This window comes from Oncorhynchus nerka, unplaced genomic scaffold (assembly GCF_034236695.1).
Source record: "Oncorhynchus nerka isolate Pitt River unplaced genomic scaffold, Oner_Uvic_2.0 unplaced_scaffold_1461, whole genome shotgun sequence".
NCBI lineage: Eukaryota > Metazoa > Chordata > Actinopteri > Salmoniformes > Salmonidae > Oncorhynchus > Oncorhynchus nerka.
In genome coordinates, this window is record NW_027039854.1 from 58,718 (window position 1) to 81,460 (window position 22,743).

At 42.4% G+C, this 22,743-nt stretch overlaps 1 protein-coding gene across 1 annotated transcript; it reads left to right on the forward strand.

Moving 5' to 3' along the window:
* The first annotated feature begins 1,464 nt into the window (after nt 1-1,464).
* Nucleotides 1,465-22,381, forward strand: LOC135568589 (rhamnose-binding lectin-like). Its single transcript, XM_065015394.1, has 17 exons — nt 1,465-1,555; nt 1,784-1,819; nt 1,900-1,944; nt 2,085-2,220; nt 2,347-2,465; nt 3,724-3,768; nt 3,870-4,005; nt 4,083-4,186; nt 19,188-19,283; nt 19,528-19,563; nt 19,644-19,688; nt 19,829-19,964; nt 20,089-20,207; nt 21,455-21,499; nt 21,601-21,736; nt 21,814-21,921; nt 22,154-22,381. The coding sequence occupies exons 1-16, from the start codon at nt 1,525-1,527 to the stop codon at nt 21,917-21,919; spliced, it is 1,371 nt and encodes a 456-aa protein (XP_064871466.1). The 5' UTR covers nt 1,465-1,524; the 3' UTR covers nt 21,920-21,921; nt 22,154-22,381.
* Nucleotides 22,382-22,743: the final 362 nt, after the last annotated feature.

Sequence of the window (22,743 nt, forward strand, 5' to 3'; positions counted from 1 at the left end):
GTCAACGCCTAGTACGGCAATTGCAACCAAAGGGCTCCCCAAATGGTGGTGCGGTCAGCCCAACGCATCACAGGGAGCACATTGCCTGCCCTCCAGGACACCTACAGCGCTCCGTGTCACAGATAGGCCAAGAAGATCATCAAGGACCTCAGCCACTCGAGCCATGGCCTGGTCACCCCGCTACCATCCAGAAGGAGGTGATAGTACAGGAGCATCAAAGCTGTGACCTAGAGACTGAGAAACTGGAGATAGAAGTTTCTTACTCCAGTCCATCGGACTTTGAAATAGTCTCCTCTAGCCGGCCTCCTCCCAGCACCCAGCCCACACTTAGTCACTGTTAAAAGCAGGGTACTGGGTTGATACCACCTGGTACTCTACCCTGTACCATAGAGACAGCTGCCATATGTACATAGTCATTCAACACGGTTCACTTTAATAATGTTTACAATAGAGTACCTGTACTGGGGTTCTGTGGTCACCAAACTGCCTTCAAGCGCAGCGGTCTCCCTTCACAGGAGTGGCAACTGGGAACATATAAATGCACAAAATGACTAGGACCAGCCTTTCTGGTCCATGGCGGTGAAGCCTGATAAGTGCAACACCCAAAGGGCTGCAACGTTGACGGGCAAGGCACCTGTCCAGCTGCCCTGAGAATGGACAGTTGAGAGGAAGAGGACACACACTCAGCCACCAGAACAACACATCGTAGGGATCGGACCATAGAGAATGATAGTCACAGTATATCATCTTTATATGTGTCCCATTATGGCGTACGTGAGCGCAAGGGCAGCTCCATTCAAATCAAATAACAAATGTAATTCCATTAGAGACAATAGAGGCAATATTCATTTTATTAAAGTAGTCCATTGTCTTCTATAATTTCTATGAGTTGGCAAACAAACTTAAAGGCTGCACACCATCACAGAGTGTGTTGTTTGAAAAGGTACTGTATGAAGCCAAAGTTGGCAATTTAATGCCACCTACAGTTATGCAGTGTTTGCTCAAGAGTATAATTAATTGGCTAATCCCTCCTGATTACCCGGATTGAATAATGGGGAGCGTTAGGCAGGATGCAAACTTTTGGAAGGTTCAGATAAAAATATGCTATATTGAACAAATATGTCTCCCCGACATGGAGATTATTAAGGAAATACGTTGTCTCTATTCATGAAATGTATATCTGCAATGCTCAAAGGTTTTGCGACTGAAATTGGCCCGTGTGATTCTTCCTTAATGAAGAAGCTCCACCTAGATGGCTACTTTGTTGGAAGCCCTCAGTGGCAATGTTCATGCCAACATGGATTTCATCCATCTAGAGTCCTCTATCTAACTCCATGAGACTGACTCAATAGCCAGGTTTTGACCGGCAAACGCCAGCCCCTAATTGCAATGAGGTGCACCTGGAGACAAATAGATACACCTGGGTAAATTAAGACATGTCACATAACATAAATACCAGGTGTATTGGATCTTGTTATCATCAGTTGCATTTTCTCTGTTAGTACCACTCCTGTACCTGGCATCATGCGCATGTTGAGACTGACGGTGGTCACATGTGAGTATACAAAATCTGTATCTGATGCAGATTAGAATTTAAATATATATGACCAAATGTTTGTATTTGTGAGTAAAAAGAAGTACATGTAATATGATTTGAGGGACATTCACTTCCTTTTGGCCAAAAAGGTATTCAAAGCATGGAATATGAGACCAATGCTGAGTTGTAGCTTCATGGGCATATGATGTTGAATGTTGCTGAACTAGCTGTGTGATGTTGTTTCAGTGCTGGCTACAGCTTGCTGCACACTAACAGATGGAGGTACTGTATGTAATAATGATGATACTACTTAACCAAGCTAATGTGAGTGGTGTGTAATTCCTGTTTATTTGTCCTGGCAGCAATCAGCATCACGTGTGAAGGCTCTGATGCTTTACTGCAATGTGGTAAGCTAGTCCACACTGCTGAACAGTATACTCACTGACCACCTATGATCGTTTATACTGTAGATTAGCGTCATTAGCCCATACCATAGAGACCCATACTTGGCTCTCCTTCGTGCCTCACTGTTCTCCATCTCCCTCAGATGGAGGTAAGATCCATATCAAGCGTGCGAACTACGGTCGTCGTCAACACGATGTTTGTTCTATTGGGCGCCCTGATAACCAACTCACCGACACCAACTGCCTCAGCCAATCCTCCACCAGCAAGATGGCAGAAAGGTACTAGAACCTGTAACTCCTTGGCTGTAGTGTAAACAACCACCAGCAAGATGGCAGAAATGTGCTGGAACTTGTTGTGTTTACCTGTATGAACTCATGACCTCAACCTGTCTTTGAAACACACAGATGCGGTGGGAAGAGCGAGTGTATTGTCCCTGCATCCAATTTCGTTTTTGGAGACCCCTGTGTCGGGACTTATAAGTACCTGGACACCAAATACTCCTGTGTCCAACAGCAAGAAACAAGTCAGTCTCAATGTGTGCTAATAATATTTAGTGGTGGGCATCCATATTTGGATTCGACGTAGGGTTGGTATGACTGTGGCATATTGGGACATTGTTTAATTCTCCTACCCACTTTTAATCTTGTAAAAAAGTAAGCTCAGCTGATTGCTAGAAAATGAATATAATGGGTTGGTTCCCCTATGGTACCAGCTTGTTAACGTTTGTTTCTCTAAGTGTAAACCACCCTCCACTGCTAACTAACCCTAGCAAGCTGTGGATATGCCACTTGTTTAGTTTGAGTAGCCTATAGGGAGGTCAGAGACCTGGCAGTGTGGTGCCAAGATGCCAAAGGAACTGGTAGTGGACTACAGGAAACGGAGGGCTGAGCCCTTCCCTGCCAGGAGGCTAAAAGGATTGGTATCAGCCCTCCGATTCTGAATTCTACACCATTGAGAGCTTTTTGACTGGCTGCATCACCACTAGGTATGGCATTTGACCACAAGGTGCTACAGAGGGTATTGCGTACCGCCCAGTACATCAGAGGCAGCGCTCCCTGCATCATGATTTCGACACCGTGTGTCGGCAGGCCCTACATTGTCAATGACTCGCGCCACCCAAGTTATACTGGTCTCTGCTACTCCATAACAAATGGTACGGATGCACCAAGTCTGGGACCAACAGGACGCTGAACGGCTTCTACTTCCCCCAAGCCATAACTGCTGAATGACTACCCGACTATCTGCATTGACCCTTTTTGCAGTAACTTTTTTTGACTTGTCTCATATGCTGCTGCTGTTCCTTGTTAAATTGACATATCTAGCTCAATTAGCCAGCAAGAACATGGAAGGGAAGTATCTCAAGCTTATTTGATGCTTGTGCACTTAATCTGGTTTACCATGTTTCAGTGAATGGTAACTAGCTAGCGCAACTCCCACAGTTTTGTAGTGTTTATAGCCAATCTGACAGATGGCACAAACTGCACAGATTAGGTGTAGCGGGTTGACTTTATTTTTTCACCCGTTTAGGTCTAGCCAGCCAGTTTCCTTAAAATGTTAGCATTTCGAGAACTGCTCATAAGGAAGTGAAACTAAAAGGTAATGGTGGAAGATGACGCGCTTAACTTTTTGTACTTTGGTTCATGCTAACGAGTTTATAATGACTTTTAGAAAATGCACCTGAAATCAACATTCCTGGTAGTGCCCATCACTAACACTTCACCAGGCTAATGTATGTCTTAATTTGTCTGGCCGGTGGTGTAACTCCTGTGTTGTCTTTGCAGTAAGCAGCATCATATGTGAAGGCTCTGATTCTCAACTACTATGTGGTAAGCTGGTCAACACTACCGTACAGTTTTAATCGTGTGGTGACGTGTATATTAGTCACTAGCCCACACCAACACCAAGGTTTGTCCTTTCTCTTCCTCAGATCGAGGTGAGATCCGTATTCAGCGTGCCAACTATGGTCGTCGTCAACACGATGTGTGTTCCATTGGGCGCCCACATCAACAACTCAAAAACACCAACTGCCTCAGCCAATCCACCACCAGCAAAATGGCAGAAAGGTACTGAAACCTTCAGTGTGCATTTAGCTGTTGGAAGTCATTGGCTGTGGTGTTAACCTCTCCCTGTTGACACACAGGTGTGATGGAAAGCGCCAGTGTATCGTCAAGGTATCCAACTCTGTGTTCGGTGACCCCTGTGTCGGAACCTATAAGTACTTGGATGTGGCTTACACCTGTGACTGAATGTGAGTTTTGTATAGGTGCACGTGACTGGGAACTAGAATTCGTGTTGTATTTTACCTTTATTTACAAATTCTTAATTTCAATGACTGCCTAGGAACAGTGGGTTGACTGCCTGTTCAGGGGCAGAACGAAATATTTGTACATTGTCAGCTCATGATTTGTACTTGCAACCTTTCGGTTACTAGTCCAACTCTCTAACCACTAGGCTACCCTGCTGACGATTTTGTCTTGCAGGACATCTTCCTGGGGAACCTGAAAATGTACAAGGCTTCTGGGATATCTTCATCAGGTCGTTTTCCTCCAACCTCTAAATCAACTTCAATGACCATTGTAAACCTGTGTACATTGTGCTGAAGCATTACTTAAACAATTTCTGAACTGTGGTTGTTGGTCTGAATATAACGCGGCAGGAAGACTATACTAGTTGCCTCTTGTACATTAATAAATGTCACACCAATATTACTGAACATGTGTCCTTTATTCTCTCTTACTGGTCCTAATTCGTATGCATCAACAGCTAATCTGGTCACAAAGCAGGCCTGGATGGGTAAACATTTTAATACAATGTGTAGACCCTACAAACCTTGATCGTTAAGTGGTTGGCTCATGAACCAAATGTTCCCTTGATGTGAAGATTCAGTTCGACTATTTAATCTGGTAATACACATACTTGCAGGGAAGCTGCCCAACCACATCACATTCGTCATCCAACAGCCTCTTAGCCAGAGACACAAAGGGTCAACGGCACATCGACAGATCTCCCACTGTCAAATGGGGACCTGACCGATACAGCCCTCCAAGCGCTGCCCCTCAAGCATCAGATTCCACCCTGAGAAATACATTGAATTCCATTCCCTGCCCCATGCACCACCAATGAACGAGAAACATACAGGCCAATTTCACAGCAAGGCCAACGATGTATGGAACCATGTCCATCTATGAGCATTTTTGTTGGAGTTTATTTTACATCTGTCATTCTATCCTTCGCCCAGCAACTCCCCTCCCCCTTATCTCCAATTCCACATCCCAAACATCAGCTTCCCTTAGCCCATCCCACCTGTCTCTGCTGGCCATACACTTTGGATTTCTACGCAGCATATATTTCAACTATGCTGTGATTAACATACAATTTCTATTGAATAGAAACTATATATTAGTAATTGACCTGGTCTCCAGATCTCAAAGGATATTTAGTGTCAATTTTAGATCAATGTTTTGCATTTTCAACCATTCCTGAGAAGCTACTTGAGGGCAATACTAAAATAAATGGTCAATTGAATCTGTATTCTCACAACAATCTGCATTAGCTGAAAAGCACAAGTCTTGAATCAACTCATACACCCTGTCCCATGGAATCGGTAAATCAAATATCGCTTCCCAACTATTTTGCAATATAAATGACATATCAACATCCTGGTCCTCAAATGAAACTGGTAAACTTTCCTATTTATGCTATTTGTATTCCTCTGCAAGTTCTGATCATTTATATTGGGCAGACAGACCACTTCCCTACCACCTCCTGCCTCCATTTTTGGGGTAATGCTGTAATCAATTGGTTATCATCTTGGACTGAGTAGACCTTTCCAAATAATTCTTATAACTCCATGAAAGACAAGTCAACCATTCCAATTTACAATATCATTTAAATACAAAATACCCTTTTCCAAACTTGTTTCCCATAAATACAGGTCTTTCATCACCCAGCACATTTATATTCAGCCATAATGTTTGTTCTATCTTTTCAGGGGATGAAATTGAAATTGTAGCCAGCTCTGCAATGCTTGTTTGAAAAAGAGATACTTTGAAAAAGGTATCATTTGCAGTCAATCAAAAATGAGACATCGAAATCTGTACACAGGCAAAAGGCTAAAAACAGTGAATTAGCTTTTCTTAGTAGTTTACTTGAGAACCATTTAGGGTTCAAATGAAACTTTTGAATAAGTGAAGATTCTAGAGATGTTTAGTGCTTTTATATTGAATAATCTCAAAACACCCAATTCATACTCATTATATAGCCAGCTAGTCCTGCATACCACCCATCATCCCACTGCTGGTTTGCTTCTAAAGCTAAGCTAAGCAGAGTTGGTCCTGGTAAGTCCCTGGATTGGAGAACAGATGCTTCTGGAAGTGGTGTTGGAGGGTCAGTAGGAGGCACCCTTTCCTCTTGTCTAAAACATATCCCAATGACAAAAGGCAGTAGGGTGCCGTCTTTTGACGTTAAAGGGATGTCCTGACTCTCTGTGGTCACTAAAGATCCCATGGCACTGATCGCAAGAGTAGGGGTGTTAACCACAGTGTCCTGGCTAAATTCCCAATCTGTCCTTCATACCGTCATGGCCACCTAATCATACCCGGTTTATAATTGGCTCATTCATCCCCCCTCTTCTACCCTGTAACTATTCCCCAGGTTGTTGCTGTAAATGAGTATGTGTTCTCAGACAACTTACCAGTTTAAATAAAAATATACAAATGTATAAATATAGATAGGCACACTGTTTCTTGTCTGGTTTGTTGGTTGTTTTATATACTACTTCACCGTCAGCCCATTTTAAATATGAACTGCATAGTTATGTACAAGTTGTATTTTTTTAACGATCAAATACGTAATATTGTACACTTATCATAATTAGGTTTTAGTCCAGAGAGTCCAGAAAAGTTATCTAGATCTTCAATGAGACATTGCAGGGATCTAGCTAGCAGATTAAATATAAAACTTGAATCATCGGCATACATGGACACCTTTGTTTTTAAGCCTTGGATTTATAATCCTCTAATGTTGCTATTTGATATGATTTAATAGCTAGCATTTCAATGGCCATAATGAATTGATATGGTGACAGCGGACACCCTTGTTTCACCTTTTTGGAATAGGGGGCAGCATTTTCACTTTTGGATGAATAGCGTGCCCAGAGTGAACCGCCTCCTTCTCTGTCCCAGATGCTAATATATGCATATTATTATTAGTATTGGATATAAAACATTCTCAATTTCCTAAAACTGGTTGAATGATGTCTGTGAGTATAACAGAACTCATATGGCAGGCAAAAACCTGAGATAAAATCCAACCAGGAACTGGGAAATCTGAGGTTTGTAGTTTTTCAACTCAGCCCCTATTGAAGATACAAGGTGATATTAGTTATATTTCACTAGCGGAACCCCAGTCAGCTAGTGGAACCCCAGTCCTAGACAGGTTAAATCTTCTTGACAATTCAAAACACTCTGAGAAGTAGCCGCTATTGACTATTTTACACCTGGGGTTGCTATACAGTACTTTTACCCATTTCTAAGAGAATCACCGAAATTGTAAACATCCAGGCATTTTATGAATATATTTGTAGTCCGTAATTACCTGTAGACCCTGCCACATACGTCGCTTGTCTGGGTCATTGAATTGCGACTCCATTTTGTCCCTATACTGACATGCTGCTTGTTTGATTGCCTTGCGGAGGGAATAACTATACTGGTTATATTCAGCTTTATTCCCGACCTCTTTCCATGGTTGAATGCGGTGGTTTGCGCTTTCAGTTTTGCGCGAATGCTGCCTTCTATCCATAGTTTCTGGTTGGGGTAGGTTTTAATAGTCACAGTGGGTACAAGCTCTCCAATGCACATCCAAATAAATTCACAAACAGAGTCGTCGTATAAATTGATTTTATTGTCTGAGGCTTCCCGGAACATTTTCCAGTCCATGTGATCAAAACAATCTGAAGCGTGGATGGGTCAGACCAGCATTGAATGGTTTTAGTCACGGGTACATCCTGCTTGAGTTGCTGCCTATAGGGCGGTATGAGCAAGATGGAGTCGTGGTTGGATTTGCCAAAAGGAGGGTGGGGAAGGGCCTTGTATGCATTGCAGAAGTTAGATTAGCAGCAGTCGAGTGTTTTGCTCGAGCAGGTACGAAAGTCAATGTGCTAGTAAAATTTCGGTTTCTTGTTCTCAAATTAGCTTTCTTAACATCCTCAGCTTCAATAAATGAGGCCTGAGGATATATTGTGGGGGGGTATACACAGCTTTGACTATAATCAAAGAGAATTGTCTTGGGAGATAATGCAGTCGGCATTTGATTGTAAGGATTTCTAGGTCAGGTGAACAAAAGGACTTGAGTTACTGTATGTTCATAAACCCCCGCCCTTCCACTTACCAGAGAGATGTTTTTTTCTGCGGGCATGAAGAAACCCGATGGCTGTATCGTCTGACAACATATCCCGACTGAGCAATGTTTCCGTAAAACATAGAATGTTACAATGTCTGATGTCTCTCTGGAAGGAAACTCGTGCCCTAATTTCGACCACCAATTACTGCATAATTTCCAAATGACTTGAAGCGAGGCGACCGTCTCTGTCTGCGCCATCTGTTGATCATTTAGCTTCCTAGTAATGGACATTATGGAACAAAACAACGATTTATTGTGGAACTAGGAGTCCTTGCACTGCATTCTGATGAAAGATCATCAAAGGTAAGGGACTATTTATGATGTAATTTCGTATTTCTCTTGACTCCAACATGGCGGAGAAATATATTTACGTCTTAGCGCCGTTTTAGATTATTGCATGGTATGCTTTTTTTGGTAACGTTTAAAAAAAATCTGATACAGCGGTTGCGTTAACTTCTTGCGTCGAGCCATCCCGGATCCGGTATCGTGACTACAGCCTCAAGCTCATTACCATAACGCAACGTTAACTATTCATGAAAATCGCAAATGAAATGAAATGAATCTATTTGCTCTCAAGCTTAGCCTTTTGTTAACAACACTGTCATCTCAGATTTTCAAAATATGCTTCTCAACCATTGCAAAACAAGCATTTGTGTAACAGTATTGATAGCTAACGTAGCATTTAGCGTAGCATTTAGCGTTAGCATTCAGCAGGCAACATTTACACAAAAAAAACTGAAAAGCATTCAAATAAAATCATTTACCTCTGAAGAACTTCAGATGTTTTCAATGAGGAGACTCTCAGATAGCAAATGTTCAGTTTTTCCTGAAAGATTATTTGTTTAGGACAAATCGCTCCGTTTTCTGTGTCACGTTTAGCTACGAAAAAAACCTGTATCCAGGATTGTGTAAATCTATCCATAAGCTCATTAGCATAACACAACGTTAACTATTCATGAAAATCGCAAATGAAATGAAATGAATCTATTTGCTCTCAAGCTTAGCCTTTTGTTAACAACACTGTCATCTCAGATTTTCTAAATATGCTTCTCAACCATTGCAAAACAAGCATTTGTGTAACAGTATTGATGGCTAACGTACCATTTAGCGTTAGCATTCAGCATGCAACATTTTCCACAAAAACCATAAAAGCATTCAAATAAAATCATTTACCTTTGAAGAACTTCAGATGTTTTCAATGAGGAGACTCTGTTAGATAGCAAATGTTCCGTTTTTACAAAACATTATTTGTGTCGACTAATCACTCCATTTTGTTCATCACGTTGGGTAAGGAAAAAAGAATAATAATAAGTCATTAAAACGCAAACTTTTTTCCAAATTAACTCCATAATATCGACAGAAACATGGCAAACCGATGTTTAGAATCAATCCTCAAGGTGTTTTTCACATATCTATCGACGATAACTGCCACGATGGATTTTTACTTTCTCTTCTGAAGAAATGGAACGCCCATGGACCTACAGATTACGCACACAGGACACCGGGCGGGACACCAGGTAAATGTAGTCTCTTATGGTCAATCTTCCAATGATATGCCTACAAACACGTCACAATGCTGCAGACACCTCGGGGAATAGACAGAAAGCGCGGGCTCATTCCTGGCGCATCCACAGCCATATAAGGAGACATTGGAACACAGCGCCTTCAGAATCTGGGGCATTTCCTGTATGAAGTTTCATCTTGGTTTCGCCTGTTGCATTAGTTCTGGGGCACTCACAGATAATATCTTTGCAGTTTTGGAGACGTCAGAGTTTTGTCTTTCCAAGGCTGTCAATTCCATGCATAGTCGAGCATCTTTTCGTGACAAAATATTGCGCATAAAACGGGCACGTCTTTTTATCCAATAATGACACAGCGCCCCCATAGGTTCAAGAGGTTAAGAACCAATGTATCTTTAATTATATGTAAAACATGTATCTTTCGTCAAAGTTTATGATGAGTTTTTCTGTTATCTGGCATAGCTCTCTGTAATTACTCCGGATATTTTGGAGGCATTTCTGAACATGGCATCAATGTAAACTGAGATTTGTGGATATAAATATTATCGAACAAAACATAAATGTATTGTGTAACATGATGTCATATGAGTGTCATCTGATGAAGATTATCAAATGTTAGTGATTCATTTTATCTCTAATTCTGCTTTGTGACTCTATCTTTGGCTGGGAAAAAGGCTGTGTGTTTTTTGGATTTGCTGGTGATCTAACATAAATATATGTTGTGTTTTCACTGTAAAACATAAAACGTAAAACATTTTAAACATTTTAAACATTTAAAAAATCGGACACGATGGTTAAATAGCGTGCCCAATTTCAACTTCCTGCTACTCATGCCAGGAATATAAGATATGCATAGTATTAGTAGATTTGGATAGAAAACACTCTGAAGTTTCTAAAACGGTTTGAATCTTGTCTGTGAGTATAACAGAACTTATGTAGCAGGCAAAACCCCAAGGACTAACCGTTCAGATTATTATTTTATTCTTAGGAACCTGTTTTCAGTTCCTACCACTTCCACTGGATATCACCAGTCTTTGGAATTTGGTTGAGGTTATTCTTTTGTGCAATGAAGAAGTAGGCCATTTGGGAACTGGGTAACACTGTAGAGAGTTGAGCAAGATGTGAAAAGTAGCAGGGTTTGTTATCTTCAGGTATTGAACACAGATAGACCGGTCTACAATTGATTGATTATTAACGTTTAAAAATACCTAAACTTGTATTACAAAAGTAGTTTGAAATATTTTGGCAAAGTTTATAGGCAACTTTGAAATATTTTGTAGTGACGTTGCGTTTTTGGAAGCTGTTGTTTTCTGGATCAAACTCGTCAAATAAATGGACATTTGGATATATATGGACGGAATTAATCGAACAAAAGGACCAATTGTGATGTTTATGGGACATATTGGAGTGCCAACAAAAGAACCTTGTCAAATGTAATGCATGTTTTATATTTTATTTCTGCGTTTTGTGTAGCGCCTGCAAGATTGAAATATGCTGCTCTCTTTGTTTACTATTGGGCTATCATCAGATAATAGCTACCTATGCTTTCGCCGAAAAGCCTTTTTAAAATCTGACATGTCGGCTGGATTCACAACGAGTGTAGCTTTAATTGAGTATCTTCCATGTGTGATTTAACCCTTTAATGCGTGAGTTCCAAATATCTCTAACTGTCGCCCCAGTGTGAGTTTTTTATGCACGTGATGTTAGAATGTTCTCTCCATTCCAGAATGTGATTGATACGTAAACAGTACATTTTATCCACGCTGCCCTCAAACTAAAGCACGCAGCCTGTTTATATTTATAGGTTGTTTTAACTTCAATTTCAAATCATTTTCTAACAAGTTTTTACTTTCTAAAAACAGTTTGAATTTAGGTGTGTTCAGCCTCCTCATTCATTCACATAAAAATAGTCATTTTTACTTTTTGCGTATAATACAATTTTTGGGACATTTCTGACACCGACAAAATTCCCCAAGCACTTCCCAATTGTTTGTGCAGTTCACGTCTGCAGACATTTGCTCATCTCCCGTCAGAACAGGATCTGCACACGTGTTCACATTTTCCATTCCACATTTCTATTGTAGCGTACTGTATGTATGGAGCATAATATATTTGTGTATATTCTTTATCACCGCAGACACGTGAGGAAACGTTACTCATTTTATAACCTTTATGGTGTTATAGTCAATCGTGCTTATGTAGCCACATTCTTCTATTAGCTCTGTAAAACAATGCTAAATGCGTCAGAGAAGTATTATCTTGTGTAGCATTTTGAAGCTACCATGGCCTTATGACTCCCAAGTGGTGCAGCGGTCAAAGGCACAGCACATCAGTGCTAGAGGCGTCACTACAGACTCCCTGGTTCAAATCCAGGCTGCGTTTCTATCAAAGTAAGTGTCTTATTACGTTATAATAGTTATAATAATAGTTTCCGTATGCCGTTTCTGCTGTAGCTGTAGATCATAATATATTCCTTATAACTGCGGACACGTGAGGTAATGTTACACATTTTATAACCTTTATGGTGTTATTGTCAATCATGCTTACCTAGCTACATTATTCTATTAGCTCTGTAAAACAATGCTAGTTGCATCAGAAAACTATTAGCTTGTGTTGTATTTTGAAGCTACACTGGCGTTATGATTCCCAAGTGGCGCAGCGGTATATGGCACTATATCTCAGTGCTAGAGGTGTCACTACAGACACCCTGGTTCAAATCCAGGCTGTATCACAACTGGCTATGATTGGGAGTCCCATAATTTGTTCTTAAATTACTTGCCTAGTTAAATAAATAAATAATATGACCATGGTTTGTTTATTTGTTCTATTCAGCATAGCTCTGTGCTGCCCTGCCTTGCCCCCTTGTGGAGCTCAAAAGTTAGTTTCTTACTGTTATAACTCAAATCTGTGATTTTGTCAATGCAATAAACTATTTTTTATAGCAGTGTTTATTATGTTACTTCTTTGTAGTATTGTTTTATTGCTATATCCTTATATTGTATTCTAATGAATAATTCCTCTTTATTCTGTACTTTCAGAAACTAGAAACATTTTTTGCCAATATCATAACTGGAGCTGGACATCTTTGGAGCTGAAGATTGAGGACAGCTTTTGTATGCTAACGTACACTCTTTAACAGTTTTACTGGATGAAAACACAGCAAGAAAACACATATGCCAATATGTATTAGTCATCTATTTTATTGCAGTATTGGTAGTTGGTTCAACAACTTGTTTTACTAGAGGACAAAAAACTGAATATGCATAACCCATATTTAATATCCATGCAGTGACTGAACAACAACTGCATTTCCACCCCCATCTCTAAAGGCATAGTATCATGCCAGGTCACCTGTCAGGTCAGTCAGTCACTTATTGCTGCAGATGTGCTCAATAATGCTTGAGCATGTGATTCTCCTCAAAGCATGGTGAAATACATAGAGGTGTATCACAAGCTAAACACATGTATTTTGTCATCTTCCTCTGCTTACTTCTCCTGGCGCCAGACAGGCAGACTTTGCAATGCCTCCGTGTGCGACTACCTTGAGAAGCAGTTTGAGGGACTTTGCAGGGAAAATGCCGTGCAGTGAGGCATAGGGGATTGTCTGCAGCAGGACGGCCCCCAGTGGATGGGCGCCGAGGGGTGTGGTGCTCCTCTAGCAGCTCTCTCATGAGGTTCTCTCTGTATTTTTGGTAGGTAATTACTTTACCTATGAGGGAGTGGGGAGGATGAGGAAAGTTAGAGGATGATGAGGCAGTGGGTAGGTGGGTGAGATATTGTCACTATAGTTGCATAATGGATTTGTATGTGAACTGTACATCCAATTACAAAAATACCTTGTTCAGTAATCATCTCACCTGTTAGTTGGCGGTGAACTATGCTGCCGTTAAGGACAGCAGTGTCGATCAGATGGAAAAATATCTTCTTATACCACTTGGTCGTTTTCCGAGTGCATTCCACAAAGCTGTTTATCATGTCCGCCTTATCCACGGCCCCCATTTTGAGGTTATAATCAAGCACACAATCTGGTTTGATCAATCTCTCCCGGTCAGGTGGTCCACCTTCCCTGTGGCCGACATGGTTGCTGTATGGACAGTGGAGAGGACATGGACGTCTCGCTTGTCATGCCACTTTACTGCCAGCTGTTGACCGTTGCCGAGATGAGGAGCCAGCATGGTCATCACCACAGACCCTGACACCCCAAGCCCCTCATAATGTTTGATGTCAGTGGTGGACCCTGTGTAAACTATAATGTCCTGGACAAATCCTGTCTTCACGTCGCACATGACAAAGAACTTGACTCCAAACCTGTGCCTTTTGGAGGGAATATATTGACGGAACGCCAGCCTACCTTTCCATAACATCAGGGACTCATCAATGCATAGGTCCTTGTATGGCACAAAGAGCTGACCAAATGCTGATGTCAGGCTGATAAGAACATTTCCTATTTTGTGTAACGGGTCATTTAGGTTGGCAGTAGCATTGTTGACGAAATGCAGGCATCGCAGCAGAACTAGGAAGCGATCTTGGGAAAAGAGGGTGGCAAAGAAGGGAGTTGCAAACATAGGATCTGTGCTCCAGTATTCTCTTATGGAGTTCTTCTTTACTATCCCCATGAGAAGGACTGTCACCAGGAAGGTATACATTTCACTAACTGTGGTTGTCACCCATTTAGCGAGTTTCCCCCTCACTCCTGGCTCTCTCTTCTCCTGTAGCTCTAAGGCATAGCGATTGGTCTCCTCAACTATGTCTCCCACCAGCTCCTCTGTCAGAAACAACTTGAAGCACTCTGCCTCAGTTGGAAATGGCAAGGGCGTTGCACTCAGACTGGGACTCATCAAAGCAAACAGCAGGGCCAGGAGGGGTGAAATGACTGGTGGCCTTCCAGCTACCACAGAACTCCTGTACTTTATCCACTGTCGGTCTGCCTCCATCACCACCAGCATCTTCAAAGGGACATGGTACTTCGTCAGTGGACAAGGGAAATTCAGATTCGGGGTTCTCAATGGCTACAAGGTTGGGGGGCAGCTCCTCACTGTAAGAATCTGATATGATCTGATCTCATACTCAGACTCATTGTCAGAATTTTAAAAAATCTCCAGAATTTCCACATTTGTGAGTTGTTTCCTTTTGAAAGACATTGTTAATGCTACAGCTTAGCTCACTAGCTACATACATAAACAACACTGAATGGCCCAGAGTGGGAGGTTACATGGTTGACTGCCGGCACGCGCCACTTGTATCAATAAATCACTATCAGAAAATGTTTTGTGTGGCAATTATTTGTGTATTTACGGTTTTATTCACGTTTTCAATTCTAGGTGACAAATCATGCATTCCGATTCTTGCACAGATGGGCACATATTATGTGTGTAAAATACTTTTTTGAAGGTTGTACTGATTATGATGAGCTAAGCTAATTCCAGCTGTGTAGCCATGTTTGTTGACATACAATGCATTCTGGGATTCACGTATGTTTGACCAAAGATGTTATAACAAAATGAGGTGAGTAAGAGTTCACTAATTTTTGGAGGACTTCCGGAAATTAATGGTGGGATGTGAACGACGGTAGATGACACACCCCTTCAACATGCATACTATAAACAGACCAAACTCATATCGTCTTCTCTTATTAGCTTCGGTTTCTGTGAGGAAAAAATGCATGGCTGCCTGCTGAAACTAATCGTCGGATTACTTTCGATTTCTATAATGTGTTTTACCTAGTTATTTCGATCAATGGTGAGCTCACCCGTGATGTGATTAATTATATATTGCTATTAGCTAATTCATATTGTAGTTTATGTCAGCCGAGAGTTAGAAAATATGACTGCTTGTGTTGGGTCAATCTTTCCTCAGCGCTAGGACAAATGTAGCCTACATTTTTCTGGTTAGGATGATTGTGTTATGCTATATTTACTTCTGTGATTATCTGAACAATGCATCCAAAAATAAACTGCTGACATTCTGGACATAACTTTGTAAGGACTGTGTTTGTGTAAATAGTTTCTGAAAAAAAGTGTGGCCAGCTCAAACGCTGATTGTTGCGTCATTCGAAACTGCCGTTCTAAACGAGCATTCTAAATGAGTGTTCTAAACACACGGGTGTGATCATACGCTTCAGGGACCACTGTAGAACGATCACATATCATTATATAATTTTTTTTTTTATTTGCCGCACTGCATTTTCACTGTTTTTTTGCCCAAGTGGGACGCAACTGTCCCCTATACCATAAGAAGTTAAGGAGACAGTGACTCAACACAGGTGACCCCCAGGGGTGTGTCCTCAGTCCATGTTCACCCATGACTGCGTGACTTTTCACAACACCACGGTTGTAGGCCTGATAACCAGTAGGCCTGATAACCAACAACGACGAGTCAACCTGTATGGAGCAGGTGTGTGAACTGGCATTGTGGTGTCATGACAACCAGTAGAGAGAGTCACAAGTTTTAAGTTTCTCAGCGACCACTTCACTGCGGACTCGTCATGGACCAACATGACAACAGCGTCTCTACTAGGTGGCTGAAGAAATTTGGCATGCTGCCTCCTCTCTAAATACTACTACTGCACCATTGAGAGCGTCCTGAGCGGATGCATCATGGCCTGTTATGGCAATATCTCCGTCCACAACTGCAAGGCACTCCTGCACGTTGTGAAGATGGCACAGTACATCACTGGGACCGTGCCCTCACCCATCCAGGACATCTGCCAGAGGAAGGCACGCAGCATACTCAAGGACCCCACACAAATCCACCACAAACTCTCCCTTATCGTCGGGCAGACCGTATTGGTGTATGCAATCAGATTCCAACTGGCTTAGAGACCGTTTCTTTCTACCATCAGACTACAGACATTTTGCAGATGTTATTGCAGGTGCAGCAAAATGTGCATGTTACAAGCTTTAGTTAAAGTGCTGTAACACCTAACAATACAAAACAATAAACACAAATCCCCAAAATGTTAATAAAGGAATTAAGAAATATCAGAATGAGCAATGTCAGGGTAAAAAAAAATGAAAAAAAAATATATATATCTACAGAATTAAAAAGAAAATATCCAGGTGGAAGCTTTGATCCCTTATTGATGTCCCTTGTAAAATCCACTTCAATCAGTGTACATGAAGGAGGTGATTGGTTAAACAAGGATTTTAGGCCTTGAGACAATTGAGACATGGATCAGCAGGACTCTGTGTAGTAAAAGGGTCCAGGCCAATTTTCAAAATATGTACACTAGACCCCAAAAAATGGTCTGATGGACTTCTTCAGCTAACAGTCCGGTGTGCTCTGGACAGCTAGCGAGCCGCGGATTGCAGGCTAGCAGATGGGCATTCATGGGACTTCGCGACGGGGGAGCCAGTTGAAACCCCTCGGGTGGATTACGTCAGTTGTCCAGTCGTGATGGATCGGCAGGGCTCCATATCGGCAATTACAGGGGTCCAGGCCAATTGGCAAAATAGGTATTGTAGCTGAAGGAGTGGCTGATTGACCACTTCAGCTAGCCGGGAGATGGGCCTAGCATAGGCTAGCTCCAGGCTAATTGGTGGTTGCTTCGGGACAGAGACGTTAGCCAGGGGAAGCCAATCGGATAGCAGCTAGCTAGCTGCGATGACCTAGGTGAAAAGGTTGGATTACAGTAGACAGCAGAAATCTAGTCCCGATCCACTTCTACAGGGTCGCACTGGAGAGGACAAAAGCTTCAAGTTACTCGGTGTGCACATCAAAATCAACCTGAAATGATCCATTCGAAGAGAAAATGTGATGAAGGCGCAACAGCACCTACTCAACCTCAGGAGGCTGAAGAAATTTGGCTTGTCCTGTAAGGCCCTCATGAACTTCTACAGGTGAACCATTGAGAGGATCCTGTAGGGCTGTGTCAACGCCTAGTACGGCAATTGCAACCAAAGGGCTCCCCAAATGGTGGTGCGGTCAGCCCAACACATCACCGGGAGCACACTGCCTGCCCTCCAGGACACCTACAGCGCTCGGTGTCACAGATAGGCCAAGAAGATCATCAGGACCTCAGCCACTCGAGCCATGGCCTGTTCACCCGCTACCATCCAGAAGGAGGTGATAGTACAGGAGCATCAAAGCTGTGACCTAGAGACTGAGAAACTGGAGATAGAAGTTTCTTACTCCAGTCCATCGGACGTTAAAATCGTCTCCTCTAGCCGGCCTCATCCCAGTACCCAGCCCAAACTTAGCCACTGTTAAAAGCAGGGTACTGGGTTGATACCACCTGGTACTCTACCCTGTACCATAGAGACTGCTGCCATATATACATGGTCATTCAACACGGTTCAGTTTAATAATGTTTACAATAGAGTACCTCTACTGGGGTTCTGTGGTCACCAAACTGCCTTCAAGCGCAGCGGTCTCCCTTCACAGGAGTGGCAACTGGGAACATATAAATGCACAAAATGACTAGGACCAGCCTTTCTGGTCCATGGCGGTGAAGCCTGATAAGTGCAACACCCAAAGGGCTGCAACGTTGACGGGCAAGGCACCTGTCCAGCAGCCCTGAGAATGGACAGTTGAGAGGAAGAGGACACACACTCAGCCACCAGAACAACACATCGTAGGGATCGGACCATAGAGAATGATAGTCACAGTATATCATCTTTATATGTGTCCCATTATGGCGTACGTGAGCGCAAGGGCAGCTCCATTCAAATCAAATAACAAATGTAATTCCATTAGAGACAATAGAGGCAATATTCATTTTATTAAAGTAGTCCATTGTCTTCTATAATTTCTATGAGTTGGCAAACAAACTTAAAGGCTGCACACCATCACAGAGTGTGTTGTTTGAAAAGGTACTGTATGAAGCCAAAGTTGGCAATTTAATGCCACCTACAGTTATGCAGTGTTTGCTCAAGAGTATAATTAATTGGCTGATCCCTCCTGATTACCCGGATTGAATAATGGGGAGCGTTAGGCAGGATGCAACCTTTTGGAAGGTTCAGATAAAAATATGCTATATTGAACAAATATGTCTCCCAGACATGGAGATTATTAAGGAAATACGTTGTCTCTATTCATGAAATGTATATCTGCAATGCTCAAAGGTTTTGCGACTGAAAGTGGCCCGTGTGATTCTTCCTTAACGAAGAAGCTCCACCTAGATGGCTACTTTGTTGGAAGCCCTCAGTGGCAATGTTCATGCCAACATGGATTTCATCCATCTAGAGTCCTCTATCTAACTCCATGAGACTGACTCAATAGCCAGGTTTTGACCGGCAAACCCTGGCCCCTAATTGCAATGAGGTGCACCTGGAGACAAATAGATACACCTGGGTAAATTAAGACATGTCACATAACATAAATACCAGGTGTATTGGATATTCTTATCATCAGTTGCATTTTCTCTGTTAGTACCACTCCTGTACCTGGCATCATGCGCATGTTGAGACTGACGGTGGTCACATGTGAGTATACAAAATCTGTATCTGATGCAGATTAGAATTTAAATATATATGACCAAATGTTTGTATTTGTGAGTAAAAAGAAGTACATGTAATATGATTTGAGGGACATTCAGTTCCTTTTGGCCAAAAAGGTATTCAAAGCATGGAATATGAGACCAAATGCTGAGTTGTAGCTTCATAACTGGGTATAGAGACCATTGATGTTGAATGTTGCAAGTGAACTAGCTGTGTGATGTTGTTTCAGTGCTGGCTACAGCTTGCTGCACACTAACAGATGGAGGTACTGTATGTAATAATGATGATACTACTTAACCAAGCTAATGTGAGTGGTGTGTAATTCCTGTTTATTTGTCCTGGCAGCAATCAGCATCACGTGTGAAGGCTCTGATGCTTTACTGCAATGTGGTAAGCTAGTCCACACTGCTGAACAGTATACTCACTGACCACCTATGATCGTTTATACTGTAGATTAGCGTCACTAGCCCACACCATAGAGACCCATACTTGGCTCTCCTTCGTGCCTCACTGTTCTCCATCTCCCTCAGATGGAGGTAAGATCCATATCAAGCGTGCGAACTACGGTCGTCGTCAACACGATGTTTGTTCTATTGGGCGCCCTGATAACCAACTCACCGACACCAACTGCCTCAGCCAATCCTCCACCAGCAAGATGGCAGAAAGGTACTAGAACCTGTAACTCCTTGGCTGTAGTGTAAACAACCACCAGCAAGATGGCAGAAATGTGCTGGAACCTGTTGTGTTTACCTGTATGAACTCATGACCTCAACATGTCTTTGAAACACAGATGCGGTGGGAAGAGCGAGTGTATTGTCCCTGCATCCAATTTCGTTTTTGGAGACCCCTGTGTCGGGACTTATAAGTACCTGGACACCAAATACTCCTGTGTCCAACAGCAAGAAACAAGTCAGTCTCAATGTGTGCTAATAATATTTAGTGGTGGGCATCCATATTTGGATTCGACGTAGGGTTGGTATGACTGTGGCATATTGGGACATTGTTTAATTCTCCTACCCACTTTTAATCTTGTAAAAAAGTAAGCTCAGCTGATTGCTAGAAAATGAATATAATGGGTTGGTTCCCCTATGGTACCAGCTTGTTAACGTTTGTTTCTCCAAGTGTAAACCACCCTCACCTGCTAACTAACCCTAGCAAGCTGTGGATATGCAACTTGTTTAGTTTGAGTAGCCTATAGGGAGGTCAGAGACCTGGCAGTGTGGTGCCAAGATGCCAAAGGAACTGGTAGTGGACTACAGGAAACGGAGGGCTGAGCCCTTCCCTGCCAGGAGGCTAAAAGGATTGGTATCAGCCCTCCGATTCTGAATTCTACACCATTGAGAGCTTTTTGACTGGCTGCATCACCACTAGGTATGGCATTTGACCACAAGGTGCTACAGAGGGTATTGCGTACCGCCCAGTACATCAGAGGCAGCGCTCCCTGCATCATGATTTCGACACCGTGTGTCGGCAGGCCCTACATTGTCAATGACTCGCGCCACCCAAGTTATACTGGTCTCTGCTACTCCATAACAAATGGTACGGATGCACCAAGTCTGGAACCAACAGGACCCTGAACGGCTTCTACATCCCCAAGCCATAACTGCTGAATGACTATCTGCATTGACCCTTTTTGCAGTAACTTTTTTGACTTGTCTCATATGCTGCTGCTGTTCCTTGTTAAATTGACATATCTAGCTCAATTAGCCAGCAAGAACATGGAAGGGAAGTATCTCAAGTTTATTTGATGCTTGTGCACTTAATCTGGTTTACCATGTTTCAGTGAATGGTAACTAGCTAGCGCAACTCCCACAGTTTTGTAGGGTTTATAGCCAATCTGACAGATGGCACAAACTGCACAGATTAGGTGTAGCGGGTTGACTTTATTTTTCACCCGTTTAGGTCTAGCCAGCCAGTTTCCTTAAAATGTTAGCATTTCGAGAACTGCTCATAAGGAAGTGAAACTAAAGGTAATGGTGGAAGATGACGCGCTTAACTTTTTGTACTTTGGTTCATGCTAACGAGTTTATAATGACTTTTAGAAAATGCACCTGAAATCAACATTTCCTGGTAGTGCCCATCACTAACACTTCACCAGGCTAATGTATGTCTTAATTTGTCTGGCCGGTGGTGTAACTCCTGTGTTGTCTTTGCAGTAAGCAGCATCATATGTGAAGGCTCTGATTCTCAACTACTATGTGGTAAGCTGGTCAACACTACCGTACAGTTTTAATCGTGTGGTGACGTGTATATTAGTCACTAGCCCACACCAACACCAAGGTTTGTCCTTTCTCTTCCTCAGATCGAGGTGAGATCCGTATTCAGCGTGCCAACTATGGTCGTCGTCAACACGATGTGTGTTCCATTGGGCGCCCACATCAACAACTCAAAAACACCAACTGCCTCAGCCAATCCACCACCAGCAAAATGGCAGAAAGGTACTGAAACCTTCAGTGTGCATTTAGCTGTTGGAAGTCATTGGCTGTGGTGTTAACCTCTCCCTGTTGACACACAGGTGTGATGGAAAGCGCCAGTGTATCGTCAAGGTATCCAACTCTGTGTTCGGTGACCCCTGTGTCGGAACCTATAAGTACTTGGATGTGGCTTACACCTGTGACTGAATGTGAGTTTTGTATAGGTGCACGTGACTGGGAACTAGAATTCGTGTTGTATTTTACCTTTATTTACAAATTCTTAATTTCAATGACGGCCTAGGAACAGTGGGTTGACTGCCTGTTCAGGGGCAGAACGAAATATTTGTACATTGTCAGCTCATGATTTGTACTTGCAACCTTTCGGTTACTAGTCCAACTCTCTAACCACTAGGCTACCCTGCTGACGATTTTGTCTTGCAGGACATCTTCCTGGGGAACCTGAAAATGTACAAGGCTTCTGGGATATCTTCATCAGGTCGTTTTCCTCCAACCTCTAAATCAACTTCAATGACCATTGTAAACCTGTGTACATTGTGCTGAAGCATTACTTAAACAATTTCTGAACTGTGGTTGTTGGTCTGAATATAACGAAGCGGCAGGAAGACTATACTAGTTGCCTCTTGTACATTAATAAATGTCACACCAATATTACTGAACATGTGTCCTTTATTCTCTCTTACTGGTCCTAATTCGTATGCATCAACAGCTAATCTGGTCACAAAGCAGGCCTGGATGGGTAAACATTTTAATACAATGTGTAGACCCTACAAACCTTGATCGTTAAGTGGTTGGCTCATGAACCAAATGTTCCCTTGATGTGAAGATTCAGTTCGACTATTTAATCTGGTAATACACATACTTGCAGGGAAGCTGCCCAACCACATCACATTCGTCATCCAACAGCCTCTTAGCCAGAGACACAAAGGGTCAACGGCACATCGACAGATCTCCCACTGTCAAATGGGGACCTGACCGATACAGCCCTCCAAGCGCTGCCCCTCAAGCATCAG